General features: G+C 39.7%; 2 protein-coding genes across 4 annotated transcripts in view; both read left to right on the forward strand.

Moving 5' to 3' along the window:
* Positions 1-628: 628 nt before the first annotated feature.
* LOC141494539 (chemokine XC receptor 1-like) lies at positions 629-6,637 on the forward strand. The gene is made up of 2 exons (XM_074195851.1): positions 629-708; positions 2,416-6,637. The coding sequence occupies exon 2, from the start codon at positions 2,453-2,455 to the stop codon at positions 3,461-3,463; it is 1,011 nt and encodes a 336-aa protein (XP_074051952.1). The 5' UTR covers positions 629-708; positions 2,416-2,452; the 3' UTR covers positions 3,464-6,637.
* Positions 6,638-20,038: 13,401 nt separating this feature from the next.
* The window catches only part of FYCO1 (FYVE and coiled-coil domain autophagy adaptor 1), a 109,209-nt gene continuing 102,731 nt past the window's right edge, over positions 20,039-26,516 (forward strand). For all 3 annotated transcript variants that reach the window (XM_074195854.1, XM_074195852.1, XM_074195855.1), the window contains exon 1: positions 20,039-20,154. The gene's annotated coding sequence lies outside the window, so the exon portion shown is untranslated. The remainder of the gene's footprint in view (positions 20,155-26,516) is intronic.

The following is a 26,516-nucleotide window of genomic DNA, read 5'->3' on the forward strand; positions in this document are numbered from 1 at the left end:
TGACCAATGGTACAAGAGACTAAACACACAAACACATATAGACATACACATCCTGTGGGATGTCTGTTGGTAAAAGACATGATAATCTGTACCCCATTATCAGTAAAAGACAGGATATGGGCTTCTCAGCAAAAGTCTCTAGCACTGAAAGCCATAATGAGTTTCTATCAATGAAAGCTATGAATAATGTAAACCAAGATTAATGTAAGACAAAAGAAAACACACTCACTGGGACATGATCACAGTGACCTGTACTAAGTCTACCATGCTTGGCAGAACAGTCAAAACAGTCCTGGTATGACACCCAGATGTTTGGGGCCCAAGTCCAGGGATGAGCAGAGGGAAACCCAAAAATATCAGCCAATCCACATTAATATATTTTATAACTTGCCCTCCCTTTGCCTGATTTATATAATTGCAATGGCAGGGGGCAGGGGGCCTTTGTGGGGAAATCATATACATTATCCAGCCACTGCCCTAGACTGTCCCAATGTGAGTATCCCAATTTGATTATTTAATTACATAATCAATCTGGAGCTTTTCAGCCTCTTTCTTTGGTTTCATGTTGTTTCGGGGGTGGGGATGGGGGGGGTGAACCTTGATTTTCTGGCAAGACACACCCCTACCTGAACAAGAGTAGGGAAGAGTGAATTTATACTTTAAAAGAGGTAGTGAAAAAAACTCATCACTATTTCAGGGAAGGAGAAGGTAAGCTGCTCCCCTTCAAACTTTATTTCTATACTACACTATTTACTCTATTTTCCCATTATAGTCTATTTCTTATTTTACTTTGTTACAGCTAATAGTTTTCCCTTCTCTTGTGGGATCTGGTGGAATTCATTTGATTAGATTATGACATTCAAGGTTTAAAAATTAGGTGTTCTCTATTCATTTCTTTGTTTTTAGAAAGGACCTAAGAAATTGGAAGGATTATCCTTATTGCTTTGAGAATTAATTCTGTACTTTGAATTCCATTCTATAACATTATGTTTCTATGTCCAAGACTAAAAACCCAATTTCTCTGTCATTGTGGATTGGCATGGATTAGTGTCTAATCTAATTCTCATGAAGCTCGACTGGTATGGTTGCATAAACTCTAGAGATGTTTCCTTTGCTATCAATGTGGTTGCGTGGTCATCCAAAAGGTTGTGAGCTAGTGTTCTGGCAGAGACTGAATAACCACCTTTCAGGGCAAGGGATTTTTTGGCTGTAGTAATTCTACAAAGCTCTCTGGTAAGGCATAGAGAGCTGTGATCTATGAGAAGATGAAATTCCTAAATGAATTATTGTAGTAAGTCTATCAGACCAGATGAGTTGTAAGATGCCTCTGAACTCTTAAATTTTTTTCTTTTAAATTTTTATTGATAGCTTTTGTTTTCATATCATCTTCATTTCCTAGCATATGCTTCTCCTCTCTTCTATGGAGAGTTTTTTCTTGTAACAAAGAACAAAAATGAGAAGAGAAAAGAAAGAATTCGGTAAAATTGCCAACTTGCCCATTGGATCAGAGAATATACTCTGTGTCCCACCTCCACAGGTCCTGTTCCTCTTAGTTATATTCATATTCCCCCAAATTTTTTTAAATAGCAAGTAATGTGATAAAGGTTAAAAATCATATTAAACATATTTCCATATTAGTCATGTTGGGAAAGAAGAATCAGTACAAAAGGGAAAAAACATGAGAAAGGAAAAACAAAGATCAGATATTAAAAAGTCAAAAGAGTATGCGTGAATGGCATTCAAATGCCATACATCTTTCTCTGGATGTGGTTAGCATTTTCGATCATGGTTGATCATAGAACAATGTTGCTGTTAATGTTCTCCTAATTCTGCCTACTTCATTTACATTAGTTCATCTAAGTCTTTACAGGTTTTTCTGAAATCTGCCTGCTCATCATTTCTTATAGAATCATAGTATTCCATTACATTCATAAACCACAATTTGTTCATGGATCCCCCAATTTCAAATTCTTTGCTTCCACACAAAGCGCTACTACAAATATTTATGTTCATGTAGGTCCTTTTCCCTTTTTTATGATCTCTTTGAGATACAGATACAGTAGTGGGATTGTTAGATCAAAGGGTATGCACAATTATATTGCCCTTTGGACCTATTCCCAATTGCTTTCCAGAATGGTTGGATCAGTTCACAACTCCACCAGCAATGCCTTAATGTTCCAATTTTTCCACATCTTCTCCAAGATTCATCATAAGTGTGAGATGATACTTCAGAGTTGTTTTAATTCATATTTTCCTAATCAATAATAATTTAGAGTATGATTTCCTATATGACTATAGATAGCTTTCATTTTTTTATCTTAAAAACCACCTTTTCAAATCCTTTGACCATTTATCAGTTGTATCCCCACAACTTTTATTAGAAGGGAGGAAAATGCATTCTTGAATCTCTTCTAGGTCAAGCTTGTTTACTCAGAGGGCATTCAAAGGGCAGATGGAAGCCACGAGGAACCCTTTCCAAGTCCTGACCACAACTTCTACCAATTTCTTCTATGACCTCTCAAGTGTTCCATGTGAGAACCAAGACAACTTTAAATTAGCAACCCTGATTCACACAGTCTTCTACTCCTTGGTGTTTTTCCTAAGCCTTATTGGAAACAGCCTAGTCCTTTGGGTGCTGGTGAAGTATGAGAGCCTGGAATCCCTCACCAACATCTTCATCTTTAACCTCTGTCTCTCCGATCTGGTCTTCTCTTGTCTGCTACCCTTCTTGATCATGATCCACTACTATGGTTGGATTTTTGGAGAGTTCTTCTGTAAGCTATTTAACATGTTTTTCCACATCAGCCTCTACAGCAGCATTTTTTTTCTGGTGGTGATGACAGTTCACCGGTACCTGTCTGTGGTGTATCCCGTGTCAAGCCTGCGTCATCTCTCCTATCGCAACAGAACTGGCATCATCTTGGGCATCTGGGTAGTTAGCATCATGGTGTCTGTTCCTGATCTCATTTTCCATACGGTACTGGGTGACTCCTGCAACTATTCTGAGGAAAAATGGTTACAACTGTGTACCTATGAGCACAACATCATCTTCCTCTTCTCCCTGGTGGTTATTCTGTTCTGCTACATTCAGATCCTCAGGACCCTGTTTCGGTCTCATTCCAGGAGGCGACACCGGACAGTTAGGCTCATTTTCATCATTGTGATGGCTTACTTTCTGAGCTGGGCCCCCTATAATGTGCTCATGTTTCTGAGAACACTGGTGAATCTCAGGATCATCCAGAAGTGTGAACTCATCAAGCAGCTATTATACTCATTAGAGATTTGCAAAGAGATTGCCTTCTCCCACTGCTGCTTCAACCCTGTGCTTTATGTGTTTGTGGGGATCAAGTTCCGGCAGCACCTAAAGGCACTCTTCCGCAAGGTCTGGCCCTGGCAGGGGATCCTTAGCCCTCCACCCCGCTCCCCAGGGGCCTTCCCTTATGACGATGCCTCCTTCTACTGAAAAGCCTCTGCACCAGAAAAGGGGAGGAGGAAACTTATTGGATGGTCTTTCATGTACTGTGATCTCTGGGGAGTGGGTGGGAGAAAGAACAAAGTTAGATGGACTTTATTTTTCAGTAATGTACTTTATATTGAGACTGAGCAGATTCTAAGTGGAGTAAATTGATCTTTAGACTGAAAATTATTATATAACCATGAAGGGAAAATATCTCCTGAAGGCTGTATTTAGGTGATTTCATTTAGGGGTAATGGGGATCAAAGGAAAAGGCATGTGACTGTCTTTGTGCACTTTTCAGATCTAACTTGAAAGATCTATGTACCAGCTGGTGTTTAGGACTGGCTAAGTCTGTGTGTCTACAAGCCTGGCAAGATGGGCTAGGCAATTTCATGGTCACCCAGGCCTACTTCTTGGTCATCTCATTGCCATCACTTGGTCTCCTGGGGTAAGGTAAAGCAAACTTAACTCCTACCAATCTGGTCAAGGGGGTGGTATGTAGAAAATGATCCTTGTCCGTGCTCACGGCCGCATTGGGTAACTGAAAACAGAATGTCTTCCCCCCAATGGAAGCCCATGGAAAAAAAAAAAAGAGAAATTGGAAGTTAAAAGTAGGAATGAAGAAGATTAGGGGGAAAGTTTCAAAAGGATATTTGGAAGAACAGAATAGTGAAGATAAGAGTAGGAAGTGAAACCAGAGAAAGAGGAAATCAATTTGAAGTGTGGTCACACAAGTTTATCAACTGCAGTTTGAATGGGAAGTTTGCTTTGGAAAATAAAAACATTATCTCACTTTTACTTCATGCTTTATGTGACATATATGTACATGTATTTTATATATAGGAATAGATATATTTAGAGATAGACATGTAAAGACTATTTTAGCAGAGTTTAAGGGGAGCACATTGAAAACTAAGCTGAGAATTGGTACACAATCATCACAGAAAATGTCCTGGCTTCCTGAATATTTGGGGTGAATTTGGGGTGGGGGGAGGAAATGGAGAGAAATGGGGACATGAGTGAATAAAAGGCTTAATTATTTGCTTCTGGTTGTTTTTCTGCTCTATTTCCTAACAGAATGAGTTTCCAAAATATATCATGTCCCTTTCAGAAGTCTGAGGCAACTAGGTGGCACAGTAGGTAGTAGAAGTCTCATCTGCCTGAGTTAAAATCGAGCTTCAGACATTTATTAGCTGGGTGACTCTGCAAAGTTGTTTCATCCTATTTGCCTAAGTTTCCGCTTCTGTAAAGTGATAGCAGAAGGAAATGGTAAAACCCCAGGATCTTTGCCAAGAAAACTCCAAATGAGGTCAGGAAGATTCTGAAACAATTGAAACCACTGAACAGCAACAACAACCACCAAGTCAGGAATCTGGGTTGGATCTCTGGGGCAGTGAGCAGAAGCTGGCAAAGAATTGACAAGGATCTGGACTCTTGTCATAAAACTTCTCTGAGCTAGCAGAGTTCTATCCTGGACAAAACTGAAATAATTACATTTTCCTTCCTCAAACTTCATTCTTTTGTGCTCATTGCTCCTATACTCTTCCTACCTCATTCTCTAACACTCAAGAAATAGGGAAAAAATAATGAATGAATAAAGGGATAAATGACACATTTGCATTTTTACCAAGAGACATACCATCCTAAACTAAAGAGATAAGATTATTTGACTCCCAAGGGCAGAATTTGGACCAATAGGTATATATTACCAGGAGCCAGAAATATGGGACAGTGCAAAAAAAAAAAAACAAACAAACAAAAAAACTCAAATTTCCTTATATTTAGAGCTGGGATACTTTGAGAGATAGAAGAGTCCACATTTTCAAGTCATAGGATCTCTTCACTGGAAGGACTTTCAGATAATCTAATGTGCCTGATAGCTGAGCAAGAATGCCATCCACAACTGGCATATTAGATTATCTGAGAGCCCTTCCATTGCTGAAATCCTGTGACTTGATTTCTCCTGATAGAAGTTTCAGGCACCACAGCAGACCAGGAAAGAAGATGTTTTGTTTTGTTTTGTTTTTTTAGCGGGGGGAAGGAAGTAGGTCTTTCTTTACTCCTTAACATTCTTAAGCTGGTTTCTGCTCCAACAACAATCAAAAATCATTTATTAGTCACCTACTATTGGAACTGTGCTAGAAGCTAGGGGCTAGACAAGATATAGGTAAAATATTACACTTTCCCTAAAGGGGTTTATAGTGTAGACAATTCTATCCATGGACTAGCCCAGGTTTGGGTTAGAGAATTAAACTATCTCAAAGCTTCAGGGACTTCAGAGTCTTTCCTGTCCAACCAAAAAGAGATGTTCCATCCTCACCATAATTTTTTCTTTTCTCCATGTTGAACATACAGAGTTCCTTCAGTTTCCAAAAAGCATAATACCAAGACTCTTCTTGGTTTTTCTGGTTACCTTCTTCTATACTCTTAGTTTATCAGTGCCCTTCTAAAAATAGGGTCCCCAGAGCTGAATTCAATTCTCCAGATGTTTGTTATACATAATTGCTTGCATCTTGTCTCCCTCCTTCAATCGTGAGCTGCTCTAGGGTAAAGATTGTCCTTTGCCTTTCTTCCCCACCCCCCAGTGGTTAGCACAGTGACTGTAAATAGAAGGCTCCTAATAAGTTTTATTGGCTGACTGGCTGATTGATACTTGGCCTGGTCAGAACAAAGGAGAGCAGGAGGACCTTCTATCTTAATTCTGAATTCCATATGTCTTTTATAACACCTGATTTCATATCAGTTTTGGGGGGGGAGGTTGGATTTCACATCAATTCCTTTTTTAAATTCCCCCTGCCTCAAACCAAAAGATATGGGGCATCATTGACATAGAAAATACTTCCTTTCTCTTGTCATTTTGAGGAATGATCATTTTCCAAACTTTGATTAGTTTCCCCAACTGAGAGTCGGGCAGGTACTCTCACCTCCACCTAGAATGCAGAGTATCTACTCTCAGGAGCATGCAAAAAGAAAATGACTAATGACTAAAATTATTGAATATTTCCAAACCTGGCTCCCATAATGACTTGATTTCAGTGAAAGTAAATTTTATACCAGTCAATTAAAAACAAGACAAATGGCAATTTTTCTCTGACAGTAAATGCAGGGATGAAAATATAGGTGAGAAAGAGGTCAAATTTGAGTTGGTACATAACCAATCTCAGCATAGGGGAGAAAGTGATCAAATGTTCCTGATTGACAAAATACTTTAGTGTCCTTTGTGATATGGGGGTGATTTTAAATCAGGAGTTCTTAAATTTTTGAATGTCTTGGGCCCTCCTTATGAGGAGAGTAGGTGGTACAATGGAGAGATCACTCAGCTTTAAGGAGGAAAATTATAAAATCAAGCCTTAGACAATTACTTAGATGAGAAGCACTGGTAAGGTGATTTAACCTTAATTTTCTCAATTTCCTCAACTATAAAATGGGTGTAATAAAAGTACCTCCTGCCCAGAGTTGTTGTGAGGATCAAACGAGATAAAACTCGTAAAGCACACCTTAACATATTATTTGGCACAGTATGTTTTAGCTGTGAACCCTTTTTAGAATAATGTTTTTATATAAATATTTTATTTGTTTTCCAATTATGTACAATAGCAGTTTCCACCTATCTTTTTCTGTAATGTTTTGAATTTTACAATTTTTCCCCAGCCTCCCTTTCCTCCCCTACCTTCCCCCACAGGATGCAGTCTGATAATCTTTACATTGTTTCCATTCTGTACATTGTTCAAAATTGAATATGTAGAAAGAAAAATCATAACCTTAAGGAAAAAATAAAATATAAGACATAGCAAAATTATGTAGTACAAAAGACAACATTTTTTTTTAATTGAAGGTATTGTAGAGGCTGACTACTTGAGTTTGGTTCTGCCTACGAGGAATCATTATTCAGACTTGGGAAGCAAGGGTGAAAATGAAACAAAAACTTATTAAAAGAAGTTACAACACATAAGAAAATGGTAGGTAAAGTTAAGAAGAGGTTGGGGCAGCTAGGTGGCACAGTGGATAGAGCATCGGCCCTGGAGTCAGGAGGACCTGAGTTCAAATCCGGCCTCAGACACTTAATAATTACCTAGCTGTGTGACTTTGGGCAAGCCACTTAACCCCATTGCCTTGCAAAAAAAAAAAAAACAACCCAAAAACCTAAAAATAAAAACAAATAACATTAAGAAGAGGTTAAGGAAAAGCCACATTGGATTTGGCAGGTCAGTTTGGAAGTTTAAAAAGAAAGAGAGGAGGGGAGAGAGAGAGAGAGAGAGAGAGAGAGAGAGAGAGAGAGAGAGAGAGAGAGAAGGCATCCCTTCTGGATGGGAGGGTGGAAGAAGCAAGAAAGCTCAAAGGGGGAAGCTTGAAGGGGTGTCTTTTCCTGTTAAATACCCCTCCACTGTAGACTGGACAGAGGTGGTACTTGGGGTGTAGTCTTTCACCTTGGAGTTAGGTAACTTCCAATGGCAATCTATGTGCTGGGCCTACCTGTACCAAGGTACTTGAGGTCCAATTCTAACATATCATTTCCTGTCCACCAGTCACCAGGCTAAAGTTAAGTCAAGGTAGAAATGGAGAATAAGTTACAACAAGGTTAAGGGGACACAGGATACAATCATCAGAGCATAGTTGTGATCTTTTGGCAGTTGTGTGGAAACTGAAAGGTAGAAGAGGAAAGACTGTAGACAGGAAGACCAAATGAGGGCTACTATGATAGAGGAGATGAGAAAGGACAAAGACTTGTGATCTGAGAACAAATATAAGCAATATTGGGGTGGAAGCTCCCATTAGCAAAATCTGGCATCTGATTAGAGGTAAAAGGTTAAGGGAGAGTCAAAAGTCATGAATGATTACTAGCATTACCTATCCTTACTGAAAACCATTTGGTCAGGAAAACCTACAAAACTGGGGAAATGCACTTCAGAATTTTCATGGCAAAGGTCATGCCACATTTTGCAAACCAGCTCTAAGATCTGAGGATGGAAAAAGCATTCTACTTCTCTCCAGCCTTTTCTTTTTTTAACATCCACTTCAAGAATTTGCTTCTTTCTCTTTCCTACTTAGGAAAGTTAAAAAAAACCCCAACATGTATCTCAGTGATTTACATCATCACTAAACAGAAGAATAAAGTTCATATTTGCATTTCATCATACATCTTTCTGCCTCTTCCTTCCCAGTTTGGTTTTAAAGGAAACCTCAATCATTGTAAAACATGATTGCACTGCAGGATGAGTGATCTGGGTAGTAATTAAATAGGAAGAAAAACTAAATCATTAGAGTCATTGTTTCTAGCCACAAGTGCAGTTCCTTTTCATTGGGAACTAATGGGCTACCATGAGTAACTTGTTGATTTTTTTAAGATTATAGACTCTTATGAATTCCTTTTATTTTCTTTTTCTGTGAAATAAAGGATGTTCTCTGTCTATACTTTTTGATTAACTTTAGTGATTGTAATGAATCTGAGGATTTTATTTTTTATCTTTGGAGAAACCTAGACATGATGTATACCTAATTTATGTTTGGAGTCTTTCCTGGAATAACTCTGGGTGGGGGCAATGATCCAGAAAAGTGAAAATGATCTCTTTTTTGAGGGGAAGGAAGAATCAGTCCCCAGAAGCAGATTTAGTTTGTGTGAGTTCAAATTCTTAGAAGGCCCTGAAAAAGTCTGTGGGAATCTGACTGGGATAATGGGATATGGATGAATACAATTCTGGATCAGTAGCCAGGATATGGACAATGTTCATATTTGATAAAGAATAATTTGATTATGTTTCAATGGAAAAATACTAAATTAGGGGACATAAGAATGTATTTGAATCTTTGTTCAATTCCTTAGTGCCTGAGAAATCTTTACTTTAGTTTCTTCATCTATAAAATGAGGTAGCTGACCTAGAGAATGACAAAAATCCTTCAAATTCTAAATCCTAGGGAACAGCAGCACTTCTTTTCAGTAGTCCTGCAGATAATGATGAGTTATTTACAAGTCATTTGGTTCAACCTCCCACATGATGTGCATTAAATAGAGGGCAAGATTTGGAATGAGGAGACCTAAGTTCAAATTCCAGGATTAATGATAGCTAGCATTTATATCATGCTTTAGGCATAGGTGATGCAAGGAACAGAGTATGGGACCTGGAGTCAGACTCATCCTTCTAAGTTCAAATATGGCCTATGACACTTACTAGGTAGATGATCTTGGGCAAGTCACTTAATCATGTTTGCCTGAGTTTCCTCATTTGTAAAATGAACTAGAGAAGAAAATGATAAACCTACTCCAGTATCTTTGCTAAGAAAACCCCAAAAGAAATCATAAAGAGTCAGATGCTGGGACACTATTACACTGTTGGTGGAGCTGTGAACTCATCCAACCTTTCTGGAGAGAAATTTGGAGCTATGTCCAAAGGGCAACAAAAATGTGCATACCCTTTGATCCAGAAATACCACTACTGGGTCTATATCCTGAAGAAATGATGAAAAAGGGTAAAAACATCACTTGTACAAAAATATTCATAGCAGCCCTGTTTGTGGGGGCAAAGAATTGGAAATAAAGTAAATGTTCTTCAATTGGGAAATGGCTTAGCAAACTGTGGTACATACATATGTGTGTGTGTGTGTGTGTGTGTGTGTGTGTGTGTGTGTGTGTGTGATGGAACACTATTGTTCTATTAGAAACCAGGAGGGATGGGATTTCAGGGAAGCCTGGAGGGCTTTGCATGAACTGATGCCAAGTGAGATGAGCAGAATCAGAAAAACACTGTACCACCCTAACAGCAACATGGGGTGATGATCAACCTTGATGGACTTTCTCATTCCATCAATGCAACAATCAGGGACAATTTTGAGCTGTCTACAATTGAGAATGCCATCTGTATCCAGATAAAGAAACGTGGAGTTTGAACAAAGTTCAAGGACTATTCCCTTTAATTTAGAAAAAAAAAACAGATATCTTATTGTCTGATCTTGTTATCGCTAAGACTTTTTGTTTCTTCCTTAAAGATATGATTTCTCTCTCTCATCACACTGAATTTGGATCAATGTACAACATGGAAGCAATGTAAAGACTGACAAATTGCTTTCTGTGGAGAGGTGGAGGGAGGGAAGTAAGATTGGGGGGAAAACTTGTAAAACTCAAAATAAATAAAATCTTTAATAAGTAAAAAAAAGAGTCAGCTGTCTGAAAAATGACAACAGTAACAACAGTACTATTTCTTTTGATCCACACAATAACTCTAGGAGGTAGGAGCCATTCCTCAACTACCCATTTCCTAATTGTCCAGTTCCTTTTTTCTTTCTTTTTTGTTTTTTGCAAGACAATGAGGTTAAGTGACTTCCCCAAGGTCATCCAGCTAAGTAAGTATTAAATGTCTGAGGTCACATTTGAAGTCAGGTCCTCCTACCTCCAGGGATGGTGCTCTAGCCACCAATCATCCAGTTCCTAATACACTTTTGCTCCATTGACAATCCTGACAAAAAAGATTTCAATAAAAACAAGGTGTAAATTATTTAGTCAGCCTGCTTTTTTTTTTAAAAACCAAGATTGATCAAGAGTTGCATAGGTAGTTTATGTTTAAGAGTAATGATAAATCTTATATATATGGAATTTGCCTATGTCAAATGGTTATAAGTGACAGCGATGGGATTTGAACCTAGCTGCTCTAATTATCCAAAGCCAAGAAGGAATGAAAGTATAGAATGACTCACTATTATCCAGCACAACTATTTCAATCTGCTTGTGAGGAAAGAGTGACCATTTTCAAGCTCCCAGAGCTTCTTAGAGTTGTGACTGAAGCCCAAATGCCTTGCTCTCAATTCTCTGTCTACTATACTGTTCTCTCTCTCTCTAATAACTGGGAAAAGAAAGAAAATTGCAATCCTCAGTACAGAATTCAGATCCAGGGTCATTTTCTGCAGTCCTTTTCCAGATGCTTTAGCTGCAATACCTTAAGGAATTCATCTACTCCAGATATCTTATACATAACTAGTTATTCACCTATTAACTCTCTTATGTGTGTAAGCTTCTTGAGAGCAGGAACCTTGTTTTTGTTTTTCTGTGTCTCTAGCACTCGGCACAGTGACTAAGTGCAGTTGGTGGAAAGTGGTACCTTAGCCCTCAGTCTTCCATGTTGAAGTTCAAAAAATGTCTTTAGTAGATATCACACCATTGTGTCCAATAGGAAAATTTATATGGATAATCCTTGAATAGCTTCACATCCCACAAAACTTTGCCAAGTCTACTTTTTAACATGAGACTGGAGGAACAGTCTTCTATCACTCTTCAGCAAAATTTCCTGTTATCTACCAGTCAATCTGCTGCAATGGTAACTTATAGTAAAGATAAAAATTTTTCTAAGAAGCTGTCTTCACTTTCTGTAAAGATTTTATATTTCCTTTAATTGTCATTTCTGATGTAGAAAGCAAAACAATGGGGTTTTTTTTCCTTCTGAGAAGTCATCAATTGGGGAAAATTCCTTGGACAAGGATATACTTAAGCTTCCTTCCTTTTTTTTTTTTAAATAACAACTCATTGCCCTCTGAATGTTTACAAAGTGCTTCCTTCATTTGTTGAATGATAGTTATTATTCCCATTCCACAAATGAGAAAACTGAATTAGAGTGATGAATTCACTGATAGTCACATGGTAAATGTTGGAATCAGGACTCGAACCCAGGATTCTTGTCTCAAAATCTGATATAGGGATTTCAATTTTGTTTTGTTTTGTTTTAGCAGTTGAAGAGAAAACTGATTTGGATATAAAGGCCTTAGTCATTTAAACTGACTTCAGGGGCAATATTCACTTTTTAATTATTTAAAAATTTTAAAGATTTTTACTTTTATGTAGAATTAAATCCACAGATAATACCAAACTTTGGGGTTTCCATTAATCTGCACCTTCTGCCAAAGCTCCTCCCTTTCCTGCTCTTCCTATTTTTTTTAGCAGATCTACCATCCAACAACTATAGTTTGATTTCAAATTCGATTCATTATCCTGCTCTAAAAGAAATGGAAAAAAATTCCCCAAAGATGAAAAAATCTGCAGGAAAAAGAGGGAGAGGCCAGATACACCATGCTTCCTCTCAAAACAAAGCTAAGTATAGCAAGTCCTTCACTGTGCAAAGGAGTTTGAGGACATCTCTTCTCAGGGTTCTAGCTGTACTCCTGAGGGGCTGGGGGTCTCTTTCTCTAGTGTCATTAGCCCAGCCTTCATCTGGTATGATTCCTTCACTATTACCCCCCCCCCCCCAAGAAATTAGCACCGATTAAAATCAATTAACTTTGACAAAGGAATATTTACTTTGAAACCATAGTAAGACTAGAAGTGCAATTACTCCAAATACTTGGAGGGGTGGTATACTTCCCCTATAACTCCTCATGTGTCTGGAATGATTAGTCTCAGACTTACTGCAGTTTCCATATAGGACTGGTATCACTAAGTTCACATCCAAATAGCACATCACTATTCAAAAGTCTCATGTCTCAGGATCATGGGGGTACTGAAAGCTGGTCATGATTCCTTGGAAGGTGATTCTAAAATGTCTGGCTGCAAAGTCTTGTCTGGACATTTCTCCCAGATCTCCCAGTGGCTTGAATTTTGAAACTTAAAAATTAATGGAATCCAAATTCTTTCACCATGTGTTAGCCTGGAGAAGGCCAAAGTTTTTTCCCTTACAGCATTGTCTCTTTCATCAGAATGCTACCAGGTCAGAAGGTAAGGATTAATCCAGAAAGAGAACAGAAATCATGGTTACAGAATATCTACACCTGTTCCAAATCCACATGGAGATATCAACTGACCAAATTCTTTGTTAATTGGACTCATATACCAGTACTCCATTCCACATGTATATGCAAAATTAACTCAGGCTGGAGCCAACACCCTTGGAAACATTGAGGAATTCTCAAAGGCAAGGCAACTAGAGAGAGGTCCGGAGTCAAGAAGGCCTAAAAGGTCAAATTCGGCCTCAGGTCCTTACTAGCTAATGGAGTCTGGACAAATCACTTGATCTGTGATTGCTTCGGTTTCCTCGTCCATAAAAAATAATACTACCTATCTTTCAGGTTTGTTGTGAGAACAAATGAGTGTAAAGAACTTTGCAAATATATGAATGCCAGCTATTATAATTATTATGCTAAGCTGGGTCTAGGTGATAAACCACCACGCACATCCTGTAAAGGCCAGGCTGCTCTCCAAGAAGTAAACATATATTCACAACCCAGCTTCTCATTTTTATCTTTTCTCTTCTTCTGGTTTAGCCAAAGGTCACCTTGTTATATCCTTACCTCAAAAGTTCCCTATTTCTCTGTGACCTCTGCTCATTCTAGAGACCTCAGGATAAAACTATATGATGATAACCTATGCCAGATATGAGCAACAGAGTTGGGGTCAAAACTGCTCCCCTCAAGGGACCTTTCTAACTAGGTACAAGACAAAAAGAGCTTTTCAAAGGGAAAGTTCTCTTTCTTATTTCCAAGTACATGGATTGGGGTTCACCCTTTTCTTTCAGTTTTTGCATGTTCAATAGCTGAGGGGTATTCTGACCCCTTATAGGGTCCCACCAACCAGCTTATGGATAGTCTTTATTCACCATCTCCTCCACCCCCACTGCCATAGTCAATGCTCAGTTGGGTAGGTTTTCAAGGGGTTATTGGTTCTTTGGGGGAAAAAATCACTTGGATACTAGGTAAATATGATAAATGTACCCCCTGAAAAACCTCATAATTAGAAGTGAGAAGATATTCAGTAAAGAGAGGAAACTTGAAATGATGACCTCAGGCTAAGAATAAACATCAGATACATGCTAGAGACAAAAGCAGAAATATATTGCAAGGGTATTTTACCTCCTCAGAACTCTACAATTCTAAAGCTATTCCTTTCATTGCTTTGGTCATTAGTAGACTTTTAGAATAGATTTAGAATAGATGGAAAGAAATGGGACTACATAAAGGAAACTAAACCATAGTCACTGCAAAAGTTCTTGTCATAGGCTTAGGTGACACCAAAGTGTGTAGAGCATCGGGCCTGGGGTCATGAAGATGAGTCTTTTTTGAGTAAAATCTGGTCTCAGACACTAGCTATGTGACCCTCAGCAAGTCACTTCACCCTGTTTGCCTCAGTATCCTCTTTTGTAAAAGAAGCCAGAGAAGGAAATAGTAAACTGCTCTAGTATATTTACCAAGAAAATCCAAATGGGGTCACAATGAGTCAGAGATAACTGACCAACAATAAACAACAGATTCCTTTTCAAATACAAAATGCTCTATTAGGCAATCAAAGCCCCTCATACCTTATGGCCTTTCTACCTTCCTAGTCTTCTTATACCTTACTATCTGACCTGTACTCTTTGATTCAGTGACATTGGTCTTCTGACTGTTCCATAAGCAAGACCCTCCGTCTCTGGGTTCTGGACATTTTATCTGGCTGTCCCCCATGCCTGGAATGATTTTTCTCCTCAGTTCTAACCACTGACCTTCCTGGCTTCCTTTTAGTCCCAACTAAACTACTACCTCTTAAAGCAAGCCTTCCCTATGCCCTCTTAATTCCAGTGCCTTCCCTCTGTTAATTATTTTCCTATTTAACTTGTATATAGTTTGCTTTATATATATATATATATATATATATATATCCTTTTTTTACATTATCTCCTCAAATTGGATTGTGAACTCTGAGAAAAGAGATTGTCTTTTTGCTTCTTTTTATATTTATCACAATATCTGGCCTATAGAAGGTGCTTTAAAAAAAATGGATTGATGATTTTCCCTGTACATCTCATGTATTTTCATTCCATCCAGTTATGCCCAACCACTCCATCCTCCCTTGTCATCCTTTCCACTGCCCCTTATTCCATCTCTTCTCACATTTCAGATACCCAGCTTTCTCTAAAAGTCATGTCACATTCTGCCATCCTTTCTGCTCCTAGCTACCCTTCCTCCCATACCTTCTTCTCAATAAGCAATACCAAAAGTTAGAGTCTGAATCCTTCTTTAACCTCATTTCTACTTCTAAACCGTCCTTTCTCCTCTTTTGAGGAGACCTATTTTGATACTTTTTTGGTATATCTCTCATCTTCTTAAATGAGTGGAGTTCCTGACTCCTCTTCTTATCTCCAAACTGTCTTTGAGCACTTAAATATATTCCCTTCTAACCCTTCAAACACCATTCCATCAGCTTTTCATCAAGTCTACAACTCCCATGAGCTATACCCCACTTCTACCCAATCACCCACAGGGGAATTGGCAACCCAAACCACACCATCATGCCAAGATGTTCCTCCAACATCTGAAATTCCCTTTTCTGATAATAACCTCCTGTCCTTCCATCTCTTCCTCTGCCTCACTCCTCCTAAATCTGTGCCTTGGGCAAGTCTCTTAATCACATTGCCTTACCAAAAAAACCAAAAAGAACCCCTACTCTAGACTAATTCCATTAGATTGTGTATCTTGTGAGGGCAGAGTTCTTTTTTATTCAGTTGATCACACCTCTGTGGCTTCCCTTCCCACAAAAGTCATGACCACCCCTATAATTACTCAATTCACTGAAATACCCTCCTTCACAATTGAATTCTTTGCCTTCTTGTTTGCTCCCAGACAATACTCAACCTTGAGATGTTGGAGAATATCACAGAACTACATCAACCTCCTCCACTAAAGTTCCTTATTTTTTAAATCTAACCTCAGACTCCACCCCTCACACAATAATCCTTTTATTCTTCTCTGGTTGAATCTTAGCCACACTCCCCACAAGGAGGTGCATGCAGTGGATAAAGTTATGGCCTTGGAGTCAGGAGGACAGGAGTTCAAATCCAGTCTCACACACTTGACTCTTATTAGCTGTGTGACCTTGGGCAAGTCACTTCATCCTGATGGCCTAATTCATTTTTGACCACTGGACCCCTTAGCACAGCAGCCCCCCCACTCAAATTCAATTCAAGTGCTTGTCATAGAATCTTTGAAAATGAAGGATGGGGGTGGCTAGGTGGCTAGGTGGCGCAGTGGATAGAGCACCAGCCTTGGAGTCAGGAGTACCTGAGTTCAAATGTGACCTCCTACACTTAATAGTTACCTAGCCGTGTGGCCTTGGGCAAGCCACTTAACCCCCATTGCCTTGCAAAAACTTTAAAAAAAAAAAAAGAAAGAAAATGAAGGACAAACATTATTACTATTCCTTCCACCCTTGGTCTTGGTGAATGACTTTACCTTCTACTTGATAAGATTTAGGCCATATCACATTTCCTTTCTTTGACTTCTCAAAACTCCCCTCCTCTATCTCTACTAATTATCATAATACTTACTTATAAATGACTCTACCAAAGAAGGGAATCATAGCATTTCTGAGTGAAAACAAGTTTTAATTTTTTAGGAAGGGTTTCTTAGAACATATTTAAATTGATTTCATTAAAACTACTACCCATTATACTAAGTAATTCTTCCCTCTAGCACAAGAGCAAATCTAATCCCTTTTTTTCTGTAGGATAGACCTTTAAGTACTTGAAAATTCCTCTCTAGAGGTCCAAAAATACATATATTATATATATACATAATTTATTATTATTATTATTATTATGTATCATATATTAATATATATGTGTCCTCTCATTCACTTTAAATATATGATGATCTCTATCATTTTAAAGGTTCCAGCTCAAGTAGTTAGAATACTGAGATGAAACCAGTAAAATCCAATGTCAGAAATAAATTTAAAGTATTATCTTTAGGTTAAAAAAAAATCAACTTCTTAGGTCTGGTAGCACTTGAATGAGATCTGATGGTCTTCATGGATTACAGTGAAAACTCAACACGAGCCAACAGTTAGACATAAAAAGAAGCTGAATGCCATCTTAGGCTGTAAAAATGAGGTTTGGTTTCCAGGAATAAAGAGATAATGGGTCTGTTCTACTGGACAGACTTCATGTCTGGACTACTGTATTCAGTTTAGACCACTACCCTTTTAGGTGGTCTTTTTAGGAAGGTCATCGACAAGCTGGGGAGTAGACAGAGAAAAATGACCGGGATATGGTGACCTCAAGTTGAAGGTACTGGAGACATAAGCCCAGAGAAGATGGAGAAAACTGGAAGATGTGCTTATTGTCTTCAAATATTTTAAGAGGTCACTTATAGAAGCAAATTACCTTTTTTTTTTAATGGAAGGTTTTTCTAAATGGAGGACTGCAGCCAAAGGTTGTCTGACTCCTCTTCAGTGTATGTTGGAAAGTGGATTCTTCTTTAGCTATAGGTTGAACTGGAAAGTCCTATCCATTCTGAGATCCTGTGATTAATCCTTTACAACATACTGTTTTATGGAAAACTGGTGGGGTTTTTTGCATTATATTTTTGTTTATTTTGTTAAATATTTCCTAATGACATTTAGGCCATATCACATTTCCCCTCTTTGACCTCTCAAAACTCCCCTCCTCTATTTCTATCTCTAAGAAGTTTTAACATTCATCTTTTAACATTTTGAGTTCCAAATTTTCTCCCCTCATCCCTCCCTCTCTCAATATTATTGATTATACATGTAAAGTCATGTCAAACATATTTCCATATTAGCCATGATGCAAAACCACACAAATTCAAGAAAAATAAAGGAAGCAAACAGGAATGTGCAACAATCTGCATTTAGAGTTCATCATTTCTCTCTCTGGCGCTGGATCACAAGGTGAGTCTTGGCTTTTCGCATGCCATCTTGTGTTTAAGTTATTTTTCAGTTGTGTCCAATTCATCTTAACCCCATTTAGGCATTTCTTGGACAAAGATACTGGAGTGCTTCACCATTTTCTTCTCCAGTTGATTTTACAGATGAGGAACCTGAGGCAAACAGAATTCAGTGCTCAGAGGCACACAGAAGACGTGTCTTCCTAGACCAACGTGGGGTCATCCACAACTGAATACTTGGAGGCCTGACAGGTCTGGTCATGAGACCCCAGCTACCTTCATTAATGCTGGCAAGGACACTCACTTCATTCTGGTTTTTGTTTTTAACTCTTCGTGATCAAACTCTCCATAAATCCCATTGAGGAACCCAAGGACTTGAGGAACCATTTTAGCAGCTGATTTTGCTCTGGCTGGCTTTGTTTAGGGGGCAAGGTCCCAGGGTGGGGTTCAGCTCAACCTAATTGAGAGTAAAGACCTCCAAGAGTAGGAATTCAAAGACTTTACTTGAATTTCAACGTTACTAGCATTGTTCAGAGGGAGGGGCTTTCTTGTGGTCAGTATAGCCTTTTGATAGCAACGTTAATATTATTTTTTTATATGAACAATATTCCTATCACCACTTTTGTAACCTTTTAGTTATCTTCAGATTCTAAGATATAAGTGGAAGGCTTCCTGCAACTTCCCCTCCAGGAACCTTATCTAATCCTTATCTTAAGAGATAAGTGTACCCACTGGAAACTTCTTTTGATACATTAACTGCTCTTTATTTTAGATCTTTGCAATCCACCATTAAAATCATTGGCATACTTTAATTTTTTTTATTATTTTTATCATTCATTTTTAAAGAAAGATTTTATTTCTTTTGAGTTTTACAATTTTCCCCCCATTCTTGGCTTCCCTACCCCCCCCCCCCCAAGGCATTCTGTTAGTCTGTACATTGGTTCCATGATATACATTGATCTCAGGTGAATGTGATGACAGAGAAATCATATCCTTAAGGAAGAAAAATAAAGTATGAGATAGTAAAATTATATAACAAGATAATTTTTTTCTAATTTGACGGTATAATCATTCATTTTTTTGCCAAAAAAATCTTGATTTCCAAATTCTCTCCCTTCTTGCAGCCCATCCCCCAGCAATAGGACAAGCAATTATGCATGAGGAATCACACTTTGCATCTTTTTGTGTTTGGTTTTCTAGACTCCTTGCAACAGAAGGTAAACCCTCTGAGGGCAGGGGCTGTCTGGTTACAGAGGGGGGGGAGGGACTGTTGTGACAAGAGTCTGGCGAGATTCTGGCAGGAAATGGGCAGACAAATGCCAGGAGACAGAACACTCCCGAGGCAGGGAAGTCCCTCCACGAGTGCAGGCCATCACCTCCTTTTTTTCCCTTTTTCTTTTTTAGTATTTGCAAGGCAATGGGGTCAAGTGGCTTGTCCAAGGCCACACAGCTAGGTCATTATTCAGTGTCTGAGGTCGGATTTGAACTCAGGTCATCACCTCCTCCTCCTGATAGCAGAAAGCTTCACTAAGACTTGAGACTCCACAGTTCAGAGAGGTGAGACAATCCCAAAAGACTCAAGAAGGAAAATGCCATTCCCCCCCCCCCAGCCTGATGCAAATCAAAATGTACAATTTTCACTTTTTTTTGTGGTTTTTCTCTCTTTCAAAAATCTTATAAAAAATGATTTTCACATATAATTTGAAAAAATACTATTACATGGGGGGGGGAAAGACTATGGAGACCATCTGTATTCTCTGCCTGGAGGTCAGAAGCAGGATTTGAACTCATGACTGCCAGACCCAGAGGGAGAGAGGAAGCCCAGGTGGGATCGCGTAGGAGGAGCAGGAAGAGGAGCGGAGGCGGGGGAGGGGGAGGGGGAGGGGAGCGGCCGGCTGCCCAGGGGATGCTGGGAGGGCCGGCCTCGCGCGAGGCACGCCGGGAGTTGTAGTCCCCAGCCCTCCGCCGGGGGATCCGTGTCATGGCCGCCTGCGTCGAGGTCCCGTACTTGTCCAGCCCGTGGACACAAAGTTTCTGAGAGGGGGTGATCGGGGACCCCAACTCCCGTAAGTGACGCCGGGCGGCCAGGCTCGGGCCCTGACCCCTTTGGCAGAGGTCCCCGGGGCAGGCTTGCCGAGGCGGGGACTCGAGTTCCGAGTTGGTTTTGCCGTCACTTGTTGCGGGCGGCCGCGTCCTCTGCCCCCGCCCCGCTCCCGCCGCGGGGGGCTGCCTCCAGCCTTCACCCCCAGGCCGGGCTCAGCCCCCTCCGAGCGCCTCCTTGCAACCCCAGGCTGGGCTCACACCCCCCCCCCCCCCCGAGCGCCTCCTTACAACCCCAGGCTGGGCTCAGCCCCCTCCGAGCGCCTCCTTGCAACCCCAGGCTGGGCTCAGCCCCCTCCGAGCGCCTCCTTACAACCCCAGGCTGGGCTCACCCCCCCCCCCCTCCGAGCGCCTCCTTGCAACCTCAAGCTGGGCTCCTCTCCCCCGGAGCCCCGCCTCTCCCTTCAACCCAACTTAGGCTCCTCGAGCTCGGAGTTTCTTCCCTCCTTTCTTGCCCTCCTTGGCAGAGGGAGCGCTGTGCAGCAGCCCGAGTTGGGGAGAAAACGACTTTTTCGTGCCCCCCCCCCCCCCCCAGGCTGTGGATGACAGCCACCCAGAATGGTCAGGGTCAAGGGCAAGGTCGCCCGCCCTTCCCCTCTCCCCGCCTCCCTCCCCTTGACTCACCCTAACCCTTTGCAGCTGCTGGAGAGCTTGGCATTGCTCCCCAGTAACTTTTCCGATCTGGAAACAGGCGGTCTTCTACTGCAACGCGGGGGTTCTTTTGGGACCCCCGGATTGAGTTAGCAAACGCCGAGACGAATTTTAAGGTTCACTCCACCCAGTCTCCCTTTGATTTGGGTAGCTTGGTCTAGAGAGAGAGAGGAGGGACCTGGAATATCCAACGCCTTCGGTTTTGTTTCGATTTTTTGCTTCTTTGTAAAGAAGGGAGAACTGGGTGCCTAGAAATGAAATGGCCTGGGTAGGGTCAAATTGCTAGGAAGAGCCACAGGCAGGATTTGAACTGAGTTCTTCCCGGAGACAAGTCCACTACCAAGCACCATTCTTATCCCTGAGGGTCAAATGCTTGAGGCTTCTATTTCCCTCTACTTTGGGGCTGTAGGATAAAATGTATAGGCTCGTAGCCTTAAAACCAAAGGAACTTTAGAAGTCCCTTAGCCCAGCCCTCTTATTTTACAGAGGAAGAACCTGAGGCCTCACTTGCTCAGAGAAGTGAGTTGGGATTTGCTGTGTAATTAATTGCAAGAAACATTCTGGTGAACTTTTTTTTAAAAAAAATTATTTTTTTGCCTGTGGTTAAGGACAAATTTATTTGGTGACCGATTTATTCTTTGTTCAAATATGTAAACCCTATGCACAATGAGAGGCCAGTGTGCTCCAAGTGGAGTTTTATAGTACTGCTGATTATGGGAATTTACTGGAAACAAGCTTAATCCCTAGCACATAATCATTAATTGGTAGGTCTGAGATAAAGCTAACTTTTACCAAGTCTTTATAATCAACTTGTAGGGAATCTTCCCTTTGCTTTGCAGAGATCTCTGGGATGGTTCATTTCCATTTCCTCTACCACACCCCTGTTACGTGCTGGAAGGCCCTAGTTACACAGTCGAGTTTTAAATTTGTAAACAGCTCTTCCACTAGTACTGTAGCTGTTTAGTTGCCTCAGCAAAATGTCCTTTTTTTAAAAATAAAGGATAACCAAAATAGGAAAATTAATGTGGGTTAGTGGAAAGAACATCAATCAGTCTGGACATCAGGAGAGCTGGGACCAGTTTTGGTAATAATTCTTTGGATAAATTACTTAACTTCCTTGATCTCAGCTTCCTCAGTGTAAAATAATGATTATGAAGTGCTATTTAAATGTTGATTATACATAATATTTCAGCTCAGTTGTGTATGACTCGTCCTGCTTCACCATTTGAGGATTTCTTGGCAAACATACTAAAGAGGTTTGTCATTTCATTCTCCAGCTCATTTTATAGATGGGATCAAAGGCAAAAAGAGTTAAAAGTGACTTTCCCAGGGTCCCACAGCCAATAATAGTCTGAGGCCAGATTTGTGTTTGGATCTTTCTGACTCCAGGCCTGAGGCTCTATCCCCTGCAATGTCTAGTAGCTACATGCATGACATTATCTTTGTTAGTTATAAGAATAGGGACCATTGACAGTAATTTGGGAATATTGATAATTTAGGAATATTGCTAATAACATTATTGCTTCAGGAATTCACTGCAAAATTGATTTGCAGTGAATTAGGTTCCTAGATCTAGTGCTTAAAGGAATTTAAGGCCACTCAATCCAACTGCCTCACTTTAGAAATGAGGAAACTGAGGCTTAAGAAGTTGAAGTGATGTTCTCAAATCACACAGTGGGCATCTGAGGTGAGATTTAAATGCATTTCCTGGAGTTAGGGTTCTTTCCACTATACTACCTTGCCCTGAGCCTTTCCAACTTCTTTATAACTAAATATGTTAGATTGAATAGTTTAGTTAATAAAACAGTTCTAACCTAAATGAGTATGTCTGTATATTTGGATTCCAGTAATCTGCTCTAGATTTGTAACCAAGTTACCTGCATTTCTCCAATTTGTGGCCTAAATATTTATTGACATCCATTCCCTCTATCTTCTGTGGTTCCCCCAACCAGCAAAAAAAAAATGAAAATGAAATTTTAAAATGGCCAAAAAGAGACTTTCAGCACTTGTTGAAATTGTTGAAACCATCCTAAGCAAAAGCCACACATGTCTTCTCTTTGCCTTGACTTCTAGAGAGAGACTTCCTCCTTAGACTGAGAAATGGGGTCAGTAGTTTGGGGAATGGGATTAGCATTGGTTAATCTGGTTTTGTGAACTACTCATCTGCCCACTACAAGCCCCTTGCACATCATGCTAAACTCCTGTACCATCTGCTTAATCCTGCTCACCATTTTATTTATCTTACTCCCTGACTGATTGCAACATGTGAGGGCAGCTAGCTTTGGGTTCCATATCTCTTCTGTCCTTCAGGTTTCAGAGCTGATGCTTCAAAGTGGATCTTTGGTGTCCTTTGCTTGTGAGCATCCTCTCCTTCATGGTACTAATAGTTCCATCAAGTTGAATTTTCTTCCTCAAGCTGAGTGTTGTTTTCTTCTGTCTTAACAATTCTATAACCCATGATGCCTTAAAGGTTGGCAACTTCTTTGGACCATTATTTTTCCATTATTTTATATGGAATGGTATGAATTTGGAAGATGTTTTAGTTTCATGATTCTTGCTTCATGTTATTAAGATAATGTATGGATCTTTAAGGTTAACAAAGCACTTTAGTATTGGTCACAGGAAGGAATGTTAGTGACCACAGAAAACATAATATATACCAACAGCTATTACCAATTTAAAATTTACCCTTCCCAGAATGCATTTTTCCACCAGCATTATCATCATCACTAACATCATCAATTAATTAAATTCTTACTGTATACTCCATACAATCTAAATGCTAGTGATATACAAGAAAGACAAAGGCAGAACTAACATTCTAGTGGGGCTAGACATTAGAAAAGCAACTATGTATATGTAGAAAATATACGGTATACATCAGAGGTAATCTCAGCAGAAAGATGCTAGTAGGTAGAGAGACCAGAGGTTCCTCAAATTTCCTGGGGAAGAATTAGGGCCTTGGGTTCAAACCCTCCTTGACTCTTGCTCCAATGGCTAACTCAGGACTTGGTTTCTGGCAGTTCCCCTCACTCATTCTTGAATTTTGAGCAGGGGGTTATCTCATCTCTCTAATCTCTTCTAAAGAAAGTAATAAAGGTAGATCAAATGCCTTCTAAGGTTCCTCCCAGTTGAGCCAAAGCCAAAAATATTGTTTATTTTTTTTAACAATCAAATAACAATCAAATTTAGGAGGAACTTGGGCTTAATGGAGCTTCCTAATTTCATGTACCTTTTCTGGGTGAGAATAGTGGGGGGGGGGGTTTAGGTTTTTGCAAGGCAATGGGGTTAAGTGACTTGCCTAAGGCCACACAGCTAGGTAATCATTAAGTGTCTGAGATCAGATTTGAACTCAAGTTCTCCTGACTCCAGGGCCAGTGCTCTATCCACTACGCCACCTAGCCACCCCGAGAATAGTGGTTCTTATCAAACATGTCACTACAAAATTGATTTTTAGATGAGAACCTCAGCTGCCTGCTGATCTGTATTTTGAAAAGTCAGAAGAGACTACTTATGATTAAGAAGTTAGGAATCTAAAGGAAAGGTTGAGAGAAGCATGCTATTTCTAGCCATGACCTTGGTCTGGAAAAGCACACAGAGAAACACATGACCAACAGTCAAGTTTACTGTTAAGGTTCCAGCCTGGAAAGAGTTATTTATTTTTATCAATTCTGTTTCCTAAGCAGAGAATATCAAACTGTGAGCAGCAAATTAAGAGATTAGATAGTGTTTGATATGTTCCCACCCAAATGAGGAGTCTCTTTAACAAATGGCATCTGTTCTCATGAAGGGCTGAGCACTTAAAATGTTATCTATGACTGAATTGAGGGATTGAATTATGTTTGTGTTTATTCTTTTTCTTTTCAGGGTTAACTGTATTTAAAAATCCTCTTTGAGAAATTCTAAATTCCTCTGTAGAGACAATTACATAAACAATTTATTAGCTTAGGTCCAAGATATGCAAAGTATACTGTGGAATGGCCCCTGAAAAGGTCATTCAAAACCTGGTCAACAAACATTGGTTAAGGCACTGTGCTAAACAAGGGATACAAAGAGGCAAGAACAGTCACTGTCCTCAAGGAGTTTATACTCTAATGGGGACACCATATGAAAGTAATAACTAGATAGATAAAAGATATAAGCAGAGGATACAAGGTTAATGGGAAAAGGGACAACACCAACAGATTTGAATAGGGTCCTCCTGCAGAAACTGAAGGAAGCTAAGAGGTGAAGATGAGGAGCCAGAATGTTCAAGGTAGAAGCTACAGTTTGGCCAGTGAGGTTCTGACAAGACTGGGAAGAGGAGATGACCAGGTTCTCAAGAGGTTCAAAAGGAGGAGGTTCATATTTGTTCCTAGAGGTAATAGGGAGCTACAGGAATAGGGCGACATGGTCTGAATGAGGCTTTAGAAAAATCCCTTTGGTAGCTCGATGAAAGGAGAAAGCGGTGGGCCCTGAAGCTGGGAGACTCGTTAGAGCACTATAGTAATAACACAGGTCAAAGTTTTTGGTGGTGGTTGTGTTAGTACTGAAAAGGGACAAGAGATGTAGTGAAATGGCAAGATTTGTCAGTGGATTGAAATGCCAAACTTTCAGGTCTTGGTGAGTGGAAGACTCAAGTCTGCAAGTCTCAGTGGTAGTTTGAACTAGTAATAGAATAAAAAAGTCAACTTAATATAACTTGTAAGAGGGTCCAGTCTATGATGCTTGAAAGGCATTCAGCCTTTGAGAATTTGTTTTGGTGAGATGAAAAAAGACAGAGAAAGTTACTTGAGCTAGTTTTCACCTAGGTGAGGGTTGTTTTGTTCTTAGCTCCAGTTAGATGGACTTGCATAGCTGTAAATGACTTCCATATTTAAGCAAAACCTGTTTTATTTATTTATTTGTTTGTTTGTTTATTTATTTATTTATTTCTCGTTTTACACACAAAGATGGTTTTCAACATTCATCCTTTTGTAAACTTTTGAGTTCTACATTTTTCCACCACCTTTCCTTCCCACCTTTCTCTTCATGGCCGCCAACAATATGATATAGGTTATACATTGTGTTTAGCATACAATTGTGTTTAACATATTTCCATATGAGTCATGTTATGAAAAAAAGAATTAGAAGTAAGGAGGGAAACCTTGAGAAAGAAAGAAAAAACATAAAAGAAGTTTTTAAAAAAAAGTGCACCTAGTATGCTTTGATTTGCATTCAGACTCCATTGTTTTATAGGGGTTTTTTTTTTTGGTTTGGTTTGGTTTGGTTTTCTGGATGTGGATAGCTTTTTCATAACAAATCTTTTAGGATTGTCCTTGATCACTGAACTGCTGAGAGGAGTTGCATCCATCATAGTTGATCATCTTGCAGTGATGCTATTAATGTGGAGAATGTTCTCTGGTTCTGCTCACTTCCCTCAGCGACACCTCATTAAGCAAAACATTTTGAAACAAGTTGTTATTCAGTCATTTTCAGTTATGTCTGACTCTCTGTGACCCCAATTGGGATTTTCTTGACAAAGATAAGTTTGCCATGTCCTTCTTTACCTCATTTTATAGATGAGGAAACTGAGGCAAAGAGTGTGAAGTGACCTGCTGGGGGTCACATATCTAGTAAATGTTTGAGACTGGATTTAATCACAGGGAGGTAAGCCTTCCTGACTCCTGCCCTTTGAAATTCATACTGCCTATGTATC

This window comes from Macrotis lagotis, chromosome 7 (genome assembly GCF_037893015.1).
Source record: "Macrotis lagotis isolate mMagLag1 chromosome 7, bilby.v1.9.chrom.fasta, whole genome shotgun sequence".
Classification (NCBI taxonomy): Eukaryota; Metazoa; Chordata; class Mammalia; order Peramelemorphia; family Peramelidae; genus Macrotis; species Macrotis lagotis.